Raw genomic sequence first — 18,160 nt, 5'->3', positions numbered from 1 at the left:
CCTTGTGAGCCAGAGTAGCCCAAGGGATAACGGCACGATCATGCTTCTGATGTATTTATACAGCACATTTCATCTTCATTAATCTAGATAACACGCTGGCAGAGTCTCACTTTTCGATTCCAAGAACGATGAGCTATTCCTGTGCTATGGCAGTTCAACACCCACCTCTCCCCCGACCACGCGGGGCCCCAAGGAGGTCTCTGATCACCACCCTGGAACACGATGGGTGCCTCCTTCCTACCCTCCCACTGCCTCGGGAAGGGGCCGCAGCGCTGCAGCCCCGGCTTGTCCTGGCTCCAGGCTGCATCCCAGCAGTCCCTGAAGTTCACCACACTCATTTGGTCGCAGCGTGGGGCACAAAGGACCTCACCGAAGGATGCGGCAGCCCTGCCTTTGCCTTCCCCACCTCTGATGCATGGTTTTTCTTGTGGCGGCAACCTCAGCGATGCAACAAGAGCTAAAGGAAGGAGAGATCAGGATGCTGGAATAAAGCACTCCTGCAAGGATCCGTATTTTCTCTCTGTTTTTTGTGAGCTGGTATTTTGGTCAATAATCTTCATATTTAAGGTGTCTTAGTTTCTTGCGCATGCAAAGGATAGCTACGCTGCAACTGCCGCGGCTGCCGGGAGGCATTTCCTACAGGCATCCTCGGCACATTAAGAGACAAATAAAATCCAAACTGTAGAGAAACTGAATGCTCTTGAAACCACATTAAACTGTAATGGGCTGGAAGTGTCTTCATTCTTATGTCTCTTCACTATCACAGAGATGAAAGTCAGTGCTGATGTAGGTAAGCACAGGCCATAGGTTTATCTAATAATGTATACTGAAGATAGTGAAAAATATTTAAAATTTGCCTACAGTTATAAAACTGTAAATCACACTGAACGATACCACTGCAGTAAGTAGTTTTCCTCTAATAGTTTTCTATATTTTATCGCTTCAATAACACCCATCACCTATTAACTAAGTGCTGTAGTTATATACCCTATGGTTATTCTCAATTAATTGATTCTTTTAGTTTTAAAATTGTGCCACAAACCCATCAGAAGAGAGAGATATGACAAAATGAACTAACCAGATTTCACTTCTTTCTTGGGAAGGAGGTGGGGAAGGGGAAGGAAGGGAGAGTCTTGCACCCAAGCTTCAGAAAGTTGAGAAAGTTTCCTGCCTTGCAGTAGGAAAGCTGTTGGCAAAGAGGGATGCTGATGCATCATACCCCTGTCTGCATGTTCACAGAGATTACAAAAGATATAAAATGAACTGAGTGTGCTGAGAAAACTCCCTGAGATCTTGAAAAACAAGGCATCTGCAGCAGCAACAATCTTGCATAGTGCCCATGTCCAAGGGGATCCCAAAGCCCCTCGCACATTACCTGCCACTGACATGAAACCACCCCGCTGGCTGTAATCAAGAGGTACAGGCTACATGGCAACGAGGTGAAGTAAAACACGGTACTCATCAAGAACCCCAGCTAAATGAGCATTTTACAGTTTCACACACAAATATGTCTGCGTTTTCATGGTTCGTTCCACAAATACCCAAGAGGTAAACTGTACAGCACTCGGTGTAAGCTATTCCTCTAATTAATACCTTTGATAGCACAAAGAAAAACCCAATATTGTGAAAAAATCCGTAACACATGGCCACCTGGCTTTCTTAAGAATACTTAAGAATATAGAGGTGGCTTCATAATTACCCCCAAACCCCTTTCCATTTAGTGGTACTACTTTCAGCAAGAGTTTTCCCAAATCTCTCCGTGGTTCTCAGCCCAACAAATGGGTCACGCTCCTTGACCTGTCGTCCTCTCTCTGCAAACAGACAGATTCTGTGCCCATTTGTTTCCCAGAAATCCTCTTCCTTCAGAAGGAAAAAGGAAGGTGATTCTTCTGCAGAAACTCGTTAGACATTGCTCCTAACAGCGATCACCTACAAGAAGATATGCAGATCTCAGTCACAGGGTCTGGAAATGATTTCTTGAGTTTTCTAAAACAACCTGTTTTGCTGCTCCTCAGAAGAAGCAGACCTTGAGAGAGGTGCAGATCCCGCTCAATGCCTTGTTCAAGGTCTAGCCAACTGACATGGACGGGTTTCAAGGTATTTTTTTTTGCTTTGTATGTAACACAAGGGTCACAATTCTTGAAGGACTCCTCTTCAAGCTCTCATCGAACGAGCACGATAGACCTTCTGTACCAAACACAGCCACGCTGTTGTGCTCTCCAGGGGCCCTACAGGAAGAATTGGAGAGGATGTTGCACAGAAATACATCTCACCCTCTTCTGCCTCCTTACTTTGGACTGAGCTGGTGAACCACACTTGCTGCCAGCATTAGGGACAGAGCAAGCACCAGGACTCCTCCCTAACATGTGCCCAGATTCAAGCATTCAGCCGACTTGAGACTGCATCGCTGGTTCTGCCCCTGTCAGGCACATAAACAAAAAAATCAGTTGCTACGTCCTTGCGATTCACATGAGGAGTGCCTGGAGTCAATGGGTTCAGTGTGGGGATCATTCAAACCAGCTGCGGCCAGTGAAAAGAATCCATTCTTCATTCCTGCGACCAGGCTTGCTAGAAAGTAGGGAGCAAATGTTCCACCCAAAATAGTTTTGGTCTGAGCACAAGAGAAGCTATTGGCAACAACAACGTTGAAAGAAAGAATGTCTTAGCATCAGGCTCAGATGCCTTGCAAATGTATTTTGTATCTTCTACCCCAAATTCTATTTCTTTTTGCCCGTAACAGACTACATGCTTTAACCAGCTCTGGCAGATTGCTGAGTGTCTTTATTTCGACTAGTAGAGAGCTCCCTTCCATATCGGACTTATCTAGGATGGAAAGCAGATCTACTGCGATGGAGAGCCCAACCCCAGCTCAGCACCACGCCGCTGCGGCCCTCCACAGTGAAGCCAAGTCGTGCAGCAGTCCTGGGCAGCAAACCTTTCCCTAGAGTCACAAGGCCAGGCGGGTGTATTCCCCTGCGCCGGCCACGCAGCGCAGTCCCTACACAATGCCTGCATCTGCCGGCTGTGCTCTCCTGTCCCAGCTTCCCGGTCCAGCCCGGAGTGATGGTGCAAAGCAGGCTCTGGCAAATCCTCCTCCGTGTTGCATGCTCCTGTCACCATCCCTCCATGCACCCAGTTTTACCTGTGCGAGGATGCTCCGATAGTATTGCAACAAACGCTGCTTTTCTCAAAGAGCTGTAAACCGCCGCAGCGACCAGGTGCAAATGGCTGGGTGTTCGCGGTTTATTTTTAACCTACAACAAATCTGAAAAGCAGAAGGTGCTGCCATTGCTGGGGATGTAAAGGTAGAGTAGGAGACATGAGGAGTTCCTACTGGGTGAGCGATCAGGCCTGATCTGAGTGCCTCCTCTGGGTTGAGTAGCAAGAGCAGTTAATCCTGACGCGGTGCATATGTTCTGAATTTTGTGTACTTCAGAAACGAAACGAGAAAAAAAGTTATTGTGCTTCGCTGTGACATACCGAAAGCACTGAACTGTGATGCATTAACATGGCGTTGTCTTCAGGACTCGTGCCCAACTGAAGGCTGACAAGAGGAGCTGGCACACAGACATTAGGAAGCGCCCGTATTCTTTCCACGCACACCCAGGTACTTCTGCACGGCACAGTAACACATGCGAATATGTCTCCATTCTCTTCATACAGTTATCAGCGCAGCCTGAACAATGCCCACTAACAAAAGATACAAGAGAGGATAACAACTAAGATAAAAAAGATTTGCATTTATTAATGTCACAATATAAAGGAAATGATAAACCCCTGCAAGCCGAGTTTCTAATTTTGTCTTAATCTCACTGGGCGTAGCTGTGCCTCTCCGTCTCCGTCCCGGTCTCCTTTCCGTTGGTCAGGACAAGCCTTTTCCCAAATGACAACAGCTGGCTGGAGCAACCCTCCACCTCCTCTTTCTCGCTACAACTTTCCCTTGGAGCATCATGACTCTTAAATCCTTTCAGGCTCAAAGCCCAGTAAGCAGTAAAGCCCAGCACAAAGTGACATTTATTTCTCATAACTATTTTTTTCATATAAGAATCCAACAGAAAAATAACCTCAACAGTATTCATCATAGCCAGAGGTGGGTTTGATGCTCTGATGAAGGGCATGTGCTGCACAGGGTGGTGCTTGGTGGAGCACGTCTGCTTCTTAACGGAGTCAAGGGAAAAGCCTGCCCTAAGCCACAGCTCCTATCTTCCTTCAGCTGTAGTAAGGAGTGACTTAAAATCTTTTGGGGAGCTGGCAACTTTGGTATGGACAAAGAACCCAAATGAACAGCTACCATGGCTGCAGAGTGGTTTCCTTAATTAGAAAGCTGGCTGCGTTCATAAGGAGGAGGAAAACAATGCTACAGAGAGCCAAGGCAAAGAGCAAGTAAAAACTGCAGCACATGCAGCTCTGGAGGAAACAGAAACCAGCTCTATCAGCCCCCAGATCCTCCAAAACTACTTGTAATTATTAGGCTGAAAATCAAGCGTGGTCCTGCTGCTGAATCAGAGCAGTACAAGCTTGTGAACATGACTTGTCCTTAATTAATTCATTTTGACAAGGCTCAAAACACTCCCCTGGCAATTTAAGACACCATAAAAAATCAAGGAACTGGCAGTTTTTGACCTCAACATGTCAAATACAGAACTGCTGTCTAGTTTTGACGAGCTGTCACTCTATCCCCTGGACATCCCTACCACAGCTAAGCTTTTCACATCATGGGCTGCAACCACACAACATGGTCCATGAGACTACTGGCATGTCCTCAGAGCATCAGTCAACCCAGTTTCCACGGTGTCTGAGAATCCCGGTCGGTGCAGCGGCAGCGGTCTTTCTCTCGGTCCTCTGCGCCTGGCAATGGGCAATGGGAGAGTACAGAGGCATTCGGTGCTCTGCAACCAACTGCAAGGAAGCCCGAGAAATCCACATCTCGCTGCTCGCTTGTTGGCCAGGTTTGCCCAGTCAACCTCGTGGAGAGCCGGTGTGCTGTCGCAGAAGAACTAGCGAGCCGTGGGGCAAATGGAAAACGCTAACCAGACCAGGAAGGTTGGATGCTTTTTTAAACAGGAGAGCAGATCCCAGCCTGAAAGCACAGTAAAATCTCTAAGAACAGACATTTCAGATCGTGCACATCTCTCAAGCCAGCACAGGGTACATCCCGACAGAGAGATGGGTAACTGTACGGAAAAGTGAAGAAAACGACAGGTAGCGAAACCGCAGCTTTCCCCTGTGCTGGTCACATGTAGGTCTGTCAATCCAACCAGCACCTGACACCTGCGATCAGAAAGAAGCCGGTACCTGTCGTGCTGAGACCATCGAGCATCCCGCTACGGGAATTCAAATGGCTGGTGCCAAAACAGCGCTCCCGGGGAAGAGGCGTCTGGGGAGACCGGGAAGGCAAAAGGAGAAAACACTTCTTGGCTGAAGCAGAAAACCAACATACTGATGCCTCTCCTAAGCACAGGACTCCGGCCAAGGAGAAACATGGGCTGTGGACCATTTCCAGGGGTGCACTTGAGATGCTCTTACTGTAATTGAACATGAAGCTGCAGTCTCCCAGGGCTAGGCACGCTCCTCGCCATAGCGGGCTGCCACCCTGCGTGACTGAGCACAGGGGGTTTGTCTGCTTCAAACTAGCTGCCAAAATGAAATGAAACGTGGGTTCGGACTCGAGGAAGGCTGAGGGGCACGGCTGCAGTCTGCAGACAGGCGACTGGGGAGCGATGGCAGCAGGAAGGCTGAGTTTGCTGAGTATGGCTCCAAAACGAAAATCTTGGAGGACACCCTCGCGATCCTCTTCCACACAAAAGATGAAAAAGAATCATCCCAAAGTGGACAGGGAGAGGTGCAGCTCCTCGGAGGGTCTCTGCCCCTAGCACCTCTGCAGCAGAAATACGGCCATCGCCCCAGGAGACCTGCAAAACTACCTTGCAGCTGACACCCAGGAGCTCCTTGATACAAAGCAGCAAAGCACAGGTTACACATTCTGTTTACGAGAAAATTAATCTTAAATGATGTGGAATGAAATCTTGGATCTGAGAACCAATTTTTTTAGAAAACAATTTTCACTTGCTATTTTGCCAAATTCTGATTGAAAATCATTGTTCAGACCCCAAGGGCTCACGACCCACTTACCAAACACGGCACTGCTGTATTTGGACGGACTTGAATCAGAGTATTTCTAACACCATGAAGGGTAGAAGCTTGAGGCAAACAAACAAAGCACGTAACTATGCCAACTTGAGAGGAGGAGTGTACAAAAAATTCGAAACACAAACATTTTGTGAATGTTACCAGCAGCGTTCTCACCAAGCATGGAATACTTTCCTAGAAACTGGCTACCTTTAGGGCACCATCTGTCCTGCTGCAGTATTTTGGTTGGCTTGCTGGTGCTGATTCCAGTATTTTCCCCTTTCTTCTGCTCTCCTACCTTCTTCCTTCCTCTCCCACTTCTCCAGATGTGTTTGCACCGAAGGAAAGCTGTTCTCCTTGACTCTGAGGGGCAGTTTTCAGCCTTGCCTACGCTCAGCGGTGCTTGCAACCTGGCGGCTGCCCGGGCTGCCTGGCATTTCTTAGTATGTACTTCTTGTTCAGTACTGCGGTGCTTTGGCTACGTGCCTTATGAACGGATTAAACAAATAGGTAAGAGGCGTATTAACTCCGCATGCCTAATAACTGCCCAGAGTGGGAGTAAAGGAAATTGGGAGATTCCCCAGGGAACTGTCCCAGTATGCAGAGTACGGCCAGATTCTCCCCGTTCTAGGGGCCAGGGCAGAGAGGAACCATGCACTCTTGGCACCTGGTGCAGGCAATCCACGACCGAACCATAAAACCACCAAAAGCAAGACAGGAATTGCATTGCAAATGGTTTATCTTCTCAAGTCCAGCTGCTGCTCTGGAGCCTGAGGGCTCTGGGAGGAGTGCGAGAGGCTTTTCAGAAGGAGTTAAAGCAGCACTCTTACTGGCATCCGATGCCTCTTCCTTCCTGAAGCAAAAGCCGCTCGCTGTCCCCCAGGGAGAACGGAGGAGCATCTCCTTTGGCTCTCACTAAGTGCTCTGCGACTTGCCGTACCGTAAAGCGGTTGCGTAACATGAATCTGCACTGTGCAAAACCTCTCGAGCACCGAGCATTGTAGGAGCCAATGTTGTTTCTCCCAACCCTTCTGTGAGATCTGCTTTCCATATGTCTCTGCCGATGTGCTTGCCTTCTTCACGACTGCAAAAGACCAGTCTTCCTCTCCGCTGATCCTATCCCTCTCTCTGCCTCGCTGTCTGCCAGCTGCACACGAATGGACAGGCATGGGTACCAAATGGTTGGGTTCGCTTTTCTCAGCACCGCGCTTCTCTCCGATGCCACCCCTACCAAGGACATAACACCGCGGCTACGCGTTGTCTCCAACCTCTGCTCGAGCGGTCGCACTGCTGTACTGGGAACAGAGGCCACAGTAGGATGGGACTTCCCTTTGCATTTCCCAGGACAAAGCTCATCTACTACCATGAAACGACTACCAAGAGAGAAAAATTCTGCTTCAGAACTAAGGACAAGTCACAAAAGTCATATTTACTACCAGCTTCCCAAACTTCCTCTTTTCCATGTGTCACCCTAGAAGAACAAAACAGTTGAATGGATCTGCTCTGGATTTCTCCTTACACCTCTCACAAGTGCAAATCCTTTACAAGGTGATCTCTACTGAGCAAAGCACCTGTTTTTCACCCCGAGCGCTACCTTCCCTCTGGCAAACATCTCTGTTTACAGTCCGAAACTTTACAATATTAAGCCATGACCAAATTCATTATCTCCACACACTCCTGTCATGTCAGTACTGCACAATTGCCATTTCTCTTTCCCCTCCTCTACTGCCACCATGATTCGCATTGCCATTAGCTTTCACAAGTGACCTCCTTGGGTTCGCTGTAGCCTATAGGGTCGCTAATCTTAAAATTATCCCAAAATATAGATTCATAGACACACCAGTCTGTTGTCTTCTGCCACTTCTGAGGACCTTCTTCGAACCTCCCTGTGAAAGAGCCAGCCCTGCCTTTCCCACAGACCCCATCCCTCCTTCTCCAGGGAAGAGCCACTGCTCCCTGCCCACTATTCATGCTTTTGTGGTGGAGTAGCCAAGTCAGACCCTTCCGTGCCCCCTGCTCCACAGGTTCTTGCAAGTCCAGCTCCGCTTCACTGCTGTTGCAGCATGTCCCATCTCCTGCATCCCATCCCCTTGCCTGGGATCCTCTTCTCTGGGGCACCCACAGGGCTCAGCCCACTCTGGGACCCCCCCACGACTCTCCCATAACTTCCCACCTGCTTCCAACCAGAAATCCTCTACTGCTTCATTCTCAGAGATGCAAAAACCTCAATTTTTTTCCCTTTCCACTTTAATCACCTCTAACTCTGAAGCACTTTTTCTGTTTCAGGAGACCTGGATGCTCTTTCCAGCCACCTTCCAGCTCTCTGTACACTTTCAGATTTCCACGCTAATGCTCCAGACTTCAGATAGTTCAATCATGTTTAAAAGCTCAGTATTTGCTCTTTGCACAGCTACCACTCAACTGTGCCTAGTGAAGCATGCATGGCAACCCAGCCATTTGTAATGGTCAAAAAGCCACAATAGTTTACAATTATTTTTGTACAGCACCCTCTCTACTGCAGAGCACAGTGAGTCCATATTTATGAATAATTTTCAGTTTCTGAGTTGTTTTTTTTCTTGAGAGCATCGCAGTAAGCTAGTCGGACTAGCTCATTAATAGGAGCAGAGGCCAGCCTGACACATCGCAGTTTTAGTCTGAGTAAACCAAAAATGTGATAAGTAAGTTGCCTAATAAGAACAAGAGAACAGGACTATGATTTCATGTAAAACTGAAATACCAGAAATGAAGAAAACAGAAACATTCAACCACATGCATAACTGAACCACTTTTACATGGCAAACGTCCAAAGCAGAACAATAGTTCTTAACACACAGCCAGTACCTCACCTCAAAGACAGGCTGACCACGCAAAAATAACCGAAAACTAAATAGTCACCATCAGTGCCGAGCAGTACTATATTTGAAAGTAATCTCAGCTTTAATAATTCAACAGAATTTAATTTGGTAGTAAGAAAGGTGGAATTTTTTTTTTTTTTTCCAAAGCATGACATGGATGGATATCCTATCTCTGTAAGGTACACCCCAATTTGTAGCAAGTGCTGGGCGTGGGGCCAAACACACACACACTCACACACACAAAGCCTCTGTGTTCTCCGGATCAGGCCCACAAACCACAGGGACCAAGATCAGGCAAGAAATCCTGTAACAGATTTAACAGGCAACATTTGAAACCGAGCAACATTCCTGATATTTATTTTACCCATAAGCCCTCTATTAGAATTTTGTTTCAGAATTTTTCAATTGCAAACTTGCAAGTGTTTGGTAGAATTCCTTTTTATGTCTTGCTTCATATTGTTAATAACAGTCTCAGTGCTAATGACCTAACTCATGAACGTACAGAGGAAAAACAGCACTTCATGAAATATTGATACGTACTTGGAAATTTGACAATTATCTCCAGAGCTCCTTGGTAAAATCTGAAAGCAAATAAATAGCAAACATTTTCTGCACTCATTAAAATACTGAAAAACAGAGAAAGAAACCTACTCATTATCCATTTGACAAATATAACCTATTATTTTTAATAATGCACAGGCATTCAATGCATGAAATTTACATCTTCTTTTGCTTAAAGAAACCATTGGTTTTGTAGATCTAATTTTAAGAAATGCAATAAAAGTAAGTTATGTGGAGCTGGTTGCTTTTGCAGGAGAGGGTAAAATCCTTCTTCTATCAAAATCAATAACAAAACTACCTTTTTTCAGATGGAAGCAAAACTTCACTCACTGCCCTATTTTGCAAGCTGCTTGTCCAGCTAGTCTCCAAAAATTAGAAATATTAATTTCATTGGCCTTTCTCATGCAAGCTTCAGAAACAAAAAACTAGAGTAAAACCAGAGTTGACGAGCCAGAGCGTGGGGCTGCTAGTCCACAAGATACCTCTCTGTTATCTTGCTTATCGTACCCGAGCGAGATGATACACAGGCTCGTCCTGCGGCCAGAGCAGGGCACGGGAGATGCCACACTGCTACCTGTGCTTTTTTAGGATGAACGGCAAATACGGAGAACATCTTCCCCTGTTGAATAAATATCAACCATCAGGGGAAACCTTTCAATGCAGAGCATGACAGGTTGCTCGGCATCGCATTACAGTGCAATCATCGGTGTTATTATAGTAATTCTGGTTTCTGGACCTTTTAGCCCTGACTGCGGGTGAAACAGGACCACAATCGCTGCAGACAAGAATGAAATGGAACTTTAAGATTCTTAAGCCAAATGTTTCAGCTGCTAAGGTAACAACTTCCACTCTTATGCAGGTCCACTCAACATGAGCAAGAATTCGAAGACAGGGAAAGCTTGGGATTGATAGGAATTGCAACTGCTGGCCAGGCAGGAGAACTAAAGCTGCATTTCAGCTTTCCTGATTACTTCACGTCCCAACAGGATGGTCTAGATACTGATAAGCTCTCTGCTGTCCACACTGAATACTCTCTTTGATCTTTCATAATACATACTAATCAAGATTCCTTTCATCGACAAAGCAAAAATATACACGCTTGCATGAACTACTGTACTTTTTGAATATTCATTTAAAACTTTACAATAAAACATTCAGAGGAAGGCAGAGAACACAATAAATGACTGGGTGTGACATCATTGCCATTCCTGTTGTTTTTCACCCTGCAGGTAACAGTGAGAGACTCCAATAAGAGCCTGGACCTTTCATAAGAAAGGGCTGATAATCTATAGGGTCAGTAAAGGAGTGTGTAGGAGGCAGCTTGAAACCGCTCAGGGATTTACCGTGTTAGAACAAGCGTCAGGAAACGTGTTAGGGTTAAGAAGACCAGCAAGAAAGTCAAGGGGGCTTCATCAGGTTCTTGCATCCCACCACTCTACGACTCCCGATGCGGCTCCTTGGCAGGGAGGTAACCCACCCAGAGATACCACCTTCGCATATGGAAAATACACGCCAAACATTTCAACGGGATCTCAGTTTCGAGCTTTTTCTGACTTTTTTCGTTGAAAGTATACCCTATATTATTACGCAGTGTTTGCTGTCTAAGCAAAGTCCCTTCTGCCTATTTACTTGCCAAGTCAGTACGACAGCTTAGGAAATAATAAATTGCTTGATAATGAAAACAAGTCACTTCTGGCAAATAACGAAGACTCTGCAGAAGTCCTGATTCAAAGGGACAATGACTGATACACTGAATATATTTTTGAGAGTTTTTCTCCCCGTTTTCATGTGTGTATGTATCTGCATACATAAATAAAACCTGAAAATGCCATCTTGGCTGTTCATATCAGTATGTACCAAAGAACTTCACTGGCTCCAACCTTTCAGGTAAGCCCTGCTGGTTTCCTTCTTACAGTGACAACCTGCTTCTCTCTCAGATGACAGAGCCTAAACCACCCTCCTCCCCACTATAAGGCTTTTGGGAACTGCAGGAAGACTACTGCACTCTCACTCTTCTCCCAGCCCTTCCCTGGCTGCCTCTGCTTCCATGTGCAAGACATGGCAAGAGGTCTTTTCCCTTGGTCACCCTACGTTTGGTGGCTGAGATGCGTCCCCAGGGCCTGGGGTGTTCCCGGGAGGGAACGTCGCAGGAGGGATGGGACCACAAACCAGCCCTGACCTTGCTGCCGCCAGCGACGGCACCGGCTGCTCAGATGCGGAGCACGCTGCTCATGCAGTGGGGGCTGCCGACACTCCTTGCAAATAAACAATGAAATTTATGCCTGGCAAATGAAGTTAGGTCAAGGTCTTCCAAACTACCCGAGACCTGGAGCCATGGCACTGGGGAAGTGAACTGCAGCAGCCTCGCAGATGGAAAGCCTTCCACCCAGAAAGGGGCAGGGCTAGGGCCATGTTACTTTGTGCCATGGGACCCACGTTTAAGCCGATTGTTGGCCTCGACACCCTTTGCACCGGGGAAGAGGGCGGAGGAAGGAAAGCCAGGCACTAATCCGCTCCATCTGCTCCGGAGTAGCTAATTGGATTGCGAGTGCAGAAGGCAAGGCCCCCGGACACGGCGCTGGCGGTCACGCCGGCCAGGCACAGGCACTCACAAACCTCCGATTTCGCTCAACAAAGCTGCTCTAGCGCAGAGGGCGAGCGTCTCGCCACGCTGCCAAACCCACCTCTGGTCAAACCCTTCCTAAGGAGGCAGCCGGTGGCAATGGGGCAGGGCATGGCTGCCCGGCATCTCTCTACTGGAGAAGTGCAACTAAATACTGGGAAAATAACACATATGAATCCCACTCCCAGAAGTAATGTTTTATCTGGAACAAAAGACTAGAAACGGCAGACAGAAGAGATTAAAAATTAGCTTTCTTTACCAAAAGCCAGTGGAATGCTGTTAATCTCAGGTTTTATTTAGGTGCAAAACTCAAAAGCTCATCTGCCAGTTGCTATATATAAACTGTGCTAATATGTGTCCTACGTCTGCAACATTTATTCTACATCAGTGGCTTAATGATGTTGGTCTTCTGCTTTTTAAGGATGCAGCTCAGAACCTACTTCGCTTTTAAAAATAACAGACAATTCAGTTGTGCAGCATTTTCATTAAACTGGTCTGTAGTGTAACGCTCTAAGAAAGACAAGGAGAAGAAATATAAAAATGTTTAATACAATAATGATCAGAAACCTTTAAATTTTTTTTCCTCTGTGAACACTAAGTTTGTAGCTATGGAAACTACTTATGAGAAAGCTAAAAAAAAAAGTCAGCAAATGTAGTCAGAGAATGATCTGGATCTATGAAAGTCCTAACAATGATAGAGAACTACAGACACAGGGTAAAAGGAAAGTGTAAACTGAAGATGACAACACTCGTGCATCTGACAACGTGTTCTCCTCCAACAGGCCAAATTCATTTTTATTGCCATGGCACTAAAGTCAATGAATTGCAACTGGAATGAGTTTGACACTTTATATTGCTTTTGATAAAACCATTATAAAAAGCGTATTTCAACCTTTAAAAAAGTAGTTTCAAAGCATATTCTCTGCAATCAGTGAATGGTGTGTGCATGTTGGCCAAGATAGTAAATATTTTATCAAGGTAGTTTTCAGCATGTCTCTCGCACGCTCTGTTCTTCAGTCATTTACTCTACTAATGAGATCAGTTCTGATGACTTCAATTTTAACATCCACACACAATACACATTCGCACACTCATCTGCCCAACTGAGGCTGGTGAGAGTCCTTGTGAGCCTTTCAAAGGCTCTCCCAAACTCACTGCGAGCATTTCCAGCTAGCACTCCTATAATTTTACATATTAATGTCTTGCAAACGATGCTGTGACCAGCAGGAAAGCAGACAGTAGCAAAAGACACGTCTGCTTATTTCAATCAAGTATTTTTGTATGGAAGTAACGATCCCAGCTAAAATCGTTAGTCCGTGGTTTTGCCAGTGAATGCAGTGCAGATTTACTTCACCTGGAGTAGCACACTGGCTGGGAACTGCTCCAAGGACTTGCTATGGTCTGTCAGGTCAATGTGCAAATTAAATCAGATTTATTCAGTACACAGTGCTTCCTTTGGTGCTGTTTCAGTCTGGATTGTTAATTGAGCTGCCTTACATGTAGACATTGTGATTACATGCTACAGTCTGTACAGAAAACATAGTGAAGAAAACCTGAAGTTGATTTCTGAACTGTCTGCTACAAGGTTCATTGGGAAAAGAATAAACCAACATCAACAAATGCTCATGAAATTTATATTTTCACCGCTAAACTCCCTCTGCCCGTAGAAAGCTATGACAATTTCAACGCAGTACTCTTACAAGAATGGGCAAATGTCGCTTTTTTTAATCATCCTTGAACAACCGTCAAGGCTCTTGCTCCTGACTACACTCTCTTCTCTTTGGGGGCTGCCCACATGAAGAGCTTCAACCTGCAACCGATGTGCGGTTAACATAATTTTTATCTGTCACAAGGTGGAAAACACCAGTAAAAAGAATCGCAATCATGTGTTAAATAGTCTAAGCAGAGCTGAGCTCATCACAGTAAAAGGTATTTCTAGCTGGGCTCTAAGCTGATAAAAGGAGTTCCCTTCATGCTGGGGAGAACTACTTGTCCAAGGAACTCTGCTACCCTCAGCCTGGCTTTCCCTGACCAGGAAAAGATCAGGCTTTTAACCAAATCTTACAGTCAAGTAATTTTGCTCCTCTTTCCTTATGATACCTACACGATGTGTACAAGGCAGCCTTGTTCCTCATCACTGTGGGAAGCTTCTCCTCCTCTGTGATCATTTGCTTTCATATCTTCATATGTAAACTAGAGTTTGAACAACCGTCCAAGACATGTATTCGCAATGAATCACCATTCCTCACTGGAGCTCCCGACGTCCATCATCAGAAACAGAAACCTAGACTGATGCCTTGTTTGGAAGATGTCTACACTAGCTACAAAAATACAAGACTTCTTATCGGCCAACTGCTTTAAGACTGAAGAATTGGATACAAAAATATAAACTGAGTAATCTAATAAAAATACAAGCAAATACGGTAATTTGAAGATGCAACATTTTGGAGGTGGAGCTCCATGAATCTGATCAGTGACCATTACACACAGTTTGCCCTTACCAGCTTTGCTGACCTACGCCATTTATTTCCCAGCATTACCCCCCCCCTCAGCACGAGGCTGGCCACAAACCCGCTCTGCCAGCAGAATGCCAGCCGACATGGTTTCGTGGCTCAGACTTTGCAGAGTTTATTTTTCCTTCTTGCCACTGAGATGACTCGGTGCGTTCACTACCTGTGCCTCTACGGATGGCGAGGCTGCAGGAGCAGCTGGCTCTGAGGACGTTTCTCCCCGGGGAAGCCATTCCTGACAGTTTCATGCACAAGATCTCGACAACGCCGAGAGCGGCAGCTTTGCTAGAGCCATGGTTGGGGAGTTCCCAGGATGGGAAGCTGGCTCGGCTCTGGAGACGTTGCTCTCAGCTCCTACGCCCCGCTTGCTCTGCCGTGACAGCAACGGGTTTAGGGTTCTCATTCACCACCTTCTCTTCATACAACTCTGAAATACCCAGGAAGGGAGATTTACCAAAGTTCTTCTTAGTAATTATTTTATGAAATGCAAAGAAGTTGCAGCAACAAATCTTGTTGCTGATTTTCCCTTATCTAACCGTACCAACGGGAGGGGGCCATAAGCATGTGGCGTGTGCCTGTATCCCTGCCCGGGACGCTGCCTCTACCACCAGAAATACCAGGCAGGAGAAGATGCTTTCCTCCTGTGAGCCCTCTGCCCAAACTCCAGCAAACAGTAGCTGTGCAAAACCCAGATGGAGCGTCAAAGCTCAGCACAAAATCACAAATTGGGTATCTAGAAACAACTCGCTGTAGAAAAACTACAACACGTACTCCAACAAGACTGCGAAAATAACCAAAATTATTTCTTTTAAACCCCTATCCATAAAACAAGCTTCAAACCATCACTGGACTATAACATACATTTTATAACCCTCCACTGACTGAGAAAACAGTAATCTATACCGACAGAAAATATTTGCAGCCGTTTCGAGACAGAGTTTAATACTGAACTTGCTTTCACCTTGCGACTCGAGTATCCACAGCCAAAGCTACAAACAGAAGGCCCATCGCTCCTAAAAACGCATCCTGTCTCTTACTGCTGGCAAATGTGATTTTCCTGGACTTAGTCAAGTTTCTGTCACCTGCTCAATGTTTTAAAACCATCTTAACATATCTGTAATATTTGCTTATCACCTCGCGTGTAAGTGTGAACACTCCTTAGCAATGGTGTTCCCTACAGAGTAATTCCTCAACACAGCTCAAACATCTACAGACCGCCACGCCTTCCATTTTTGATCCGTATCCTTCCATTTGCCGTGTGTCTTACCTTGGCTTCTACCTTTAAAATATAGCTTAACAGGAAGAAAACCTCTCAGGCTATTTGGAAAATAAAAAGGGGAAAGAAATAAAAATGGAGACAATTTTACAGGTCCTACTTCAGCTAAACCTTTCAGGGACTTCAATGAGAAGATAATCTTTCTGTGATTATGGCCAAACCCTCTCGTTGCTTAGCAACACATAATTAAGGAATATGTTTTCAGATCCGCTTTGCAAGCTGGCCATTATCAGATGAAATTACTGGAGCAACAAATGTCATCCTCATGCAAATGAGTTGGTCGTAGGCAAAAAAAAAAAAGGGGGTTGAGTAGCGAGAAAGAGCTCAGCAGCACAGAAATGCTGCCGGCTTCCTCTGGTTGCGCACCGGTAATTCTTTTAAAGGGAAGGGATAACATCTAGACTTTTAGAGAAGAAGGTTTGCAGGTTATATATGAGACACAAGGAAGGAGGGGTCCATTGCTCGTAGCGGAGGAGACTGCTCCCAATGCATGTGCTGCGGCGGTCCCTCGCACCAGCGCTTTCGCGGTGTCGGTACCGACCGGCTCAATCAGACGTACCGCAAATAAATGAATGTATTTATGTTCCCCACGTTATGCCAGTTCGTCTTTTTTTCAGGCTTTGGGAAATTGTTTATTTAAAAATACTGGTTGGATGTACTACTTTCGCATCTGATCCATGTCAACACAGAATGTGTTGCCTAATATTTAAGCATTTTTTAGAAATCATTATACCAGCGACATAAAGGATGCTTAAGCATGAAAGAAACGGCATCTACTTCCTAGCTATATAATTATGGTAAGGCAGGGAAAGGGGTGCGCCAAGTGTCTGCATTTTGACAACTTTATCATTTCCACTCACAAAATCATTCTTTATTTAGATTCCTGTGAAATGGCATCACCATTCTGGCACCGTGTCTATGCCTATAAATGGTATCCTTTTATTAAAGCTTTGTGCGTGTACGCTGGTACGGCACATTGTTCGAGACTTGTTTGCATGGGAGTTCAGCTGAACCTCACAGGGAGCCAATTCCCTGCTCACAGAGTCAATTCCCAGGAAAAACATTTTGAGGGATTGCTTTCCACATTTTTCAAACAAGACAAGCCACAAATGACTGGATTTGCCAAATTTCCCCATACTTAGCAGTGTGGTTTTGGGGGTTAGTTTTTGTCAGGCTCTGAGTGTTATCATCGACATACATCTCTAAAGTGGAGGAGCAGAGCCTGCTCAGCTTATCCAGCTTTACATCTGAGCAGCAAAGGGCCCGGGCACTTCTAGAAGGGGAAGGGAAGATCAGGAGCCACCATTCATTTTTACTGTTCTAGTGCTTAATGACAGGCTCTTAGTTTTAAGCACAGACCTATTACTTTAACAGCTATATCATTTCACTTACAGGCATCTCCAGAAAGAAATCAAGGGTCTTATTGTGTACGCCTGATAAAACAGCAAATTAATAATAAGAAAAGACTTAGGTAATGGCCAAAGGTAAGTCGATTCTCAAATAACACCATTAGCTATCTGATGAATTTAGTCAAAACAATGCTAACCATTTCCTCGGAGAAACACATTTGCGCCTGATAACAGCGGTAAAAAGTCAATCTGCAGCAAACCCTGTAGTCCTAATTGCTCAGCCAGCACAGTATCTAATCTCCTGTTCTCTACAAACAACAGGAACGGCAAGATTAACCCTGGAAGCATTATCTGAGACACTGCTCACTTTTAACAGAAGTTGGCTAAACAAATAAAAGACTTGGAATTTAACCGCAGAGCGAGAACCAGCATCTTTAGCTCCGTGTAGCCAGCGTGGCCCTGCAAAGAAATCCCATTCACCTCCTTTTCTAAATAGGAAAGTGTCTAATATTTAGGTGTGAAACCCCAATATATCTGACTGTGGTTTTGGGGGGGGGTTAATCTACAACAAAGCGGTTCTAAACTACCGTATGGGCTAAGACCCTTCGGAAATTACTTGGTTCGGGCGATGCCATGGTGGAGACGATGACGGGGGGTCCCGTGCGCCTGCTGAGCTTCGGGTACGGGGAGAGCTGGGCAGGGTAACCGGGTGCAGTGGGTGCCAGGCTGCCGTCCCCTGGGGCTCCTGGCCGGCGGAGGAGCTGCGGGCTGCCATGCGGGCTGGGCGCCGGTGATGTCGCTGTCGCCGTCCGTTCCCTCTTCATCAGCTCCATGGGCACGGTGTAGGTGGTGGGGTA

At 45.9% G+C, this 18,160-nt stretch overlaps 1 protein-coding gene across 1 annotated transcript in view; it reads right to left on the bottom strand.

Annotated features, from left to right (window-relative positions):
• CTBP2 (C-terminal binding protein 2) overlaps positions 1–18,157 on the bottom strand; it is a gene marked incomplete at its 5' end in the record, with an annotated part of 44,066 nt that extends 25,909 nt beyond the window's left edge. The window contains 2 exon segments of the mRNA XM_009698150.1: positions 10,804–10,831; positions 17,920–18,157. Of these exon segments, the coding sequence (XP_009696452.1) occupies positions 10,804–10,831; positions 17,920–18,157 (266 nt within the window).
• Between the last annotated feature and the right edge of the window lie 3 nt (positions 18,158–18,160).

The sequence above is a fragment of the Cariama cristata genome, unplaced genomic scaffold (assembly GCF_000690535.1).
Source record: "Cariama cristata isolate BGI_N322 unplaced genomic scaffold, ASM69053v1 scaffold9034, whole genome shotgun sequence".
Taxonomy (NCBI): Eukaryota; Metazoa; Chordata; class Aves; order Cariamiformes; family Cariamidae; genus Cariama; species Cariama cristata.
This window is presented reverse-complemented; position numbering and strand designations above follow the sequence as displayed.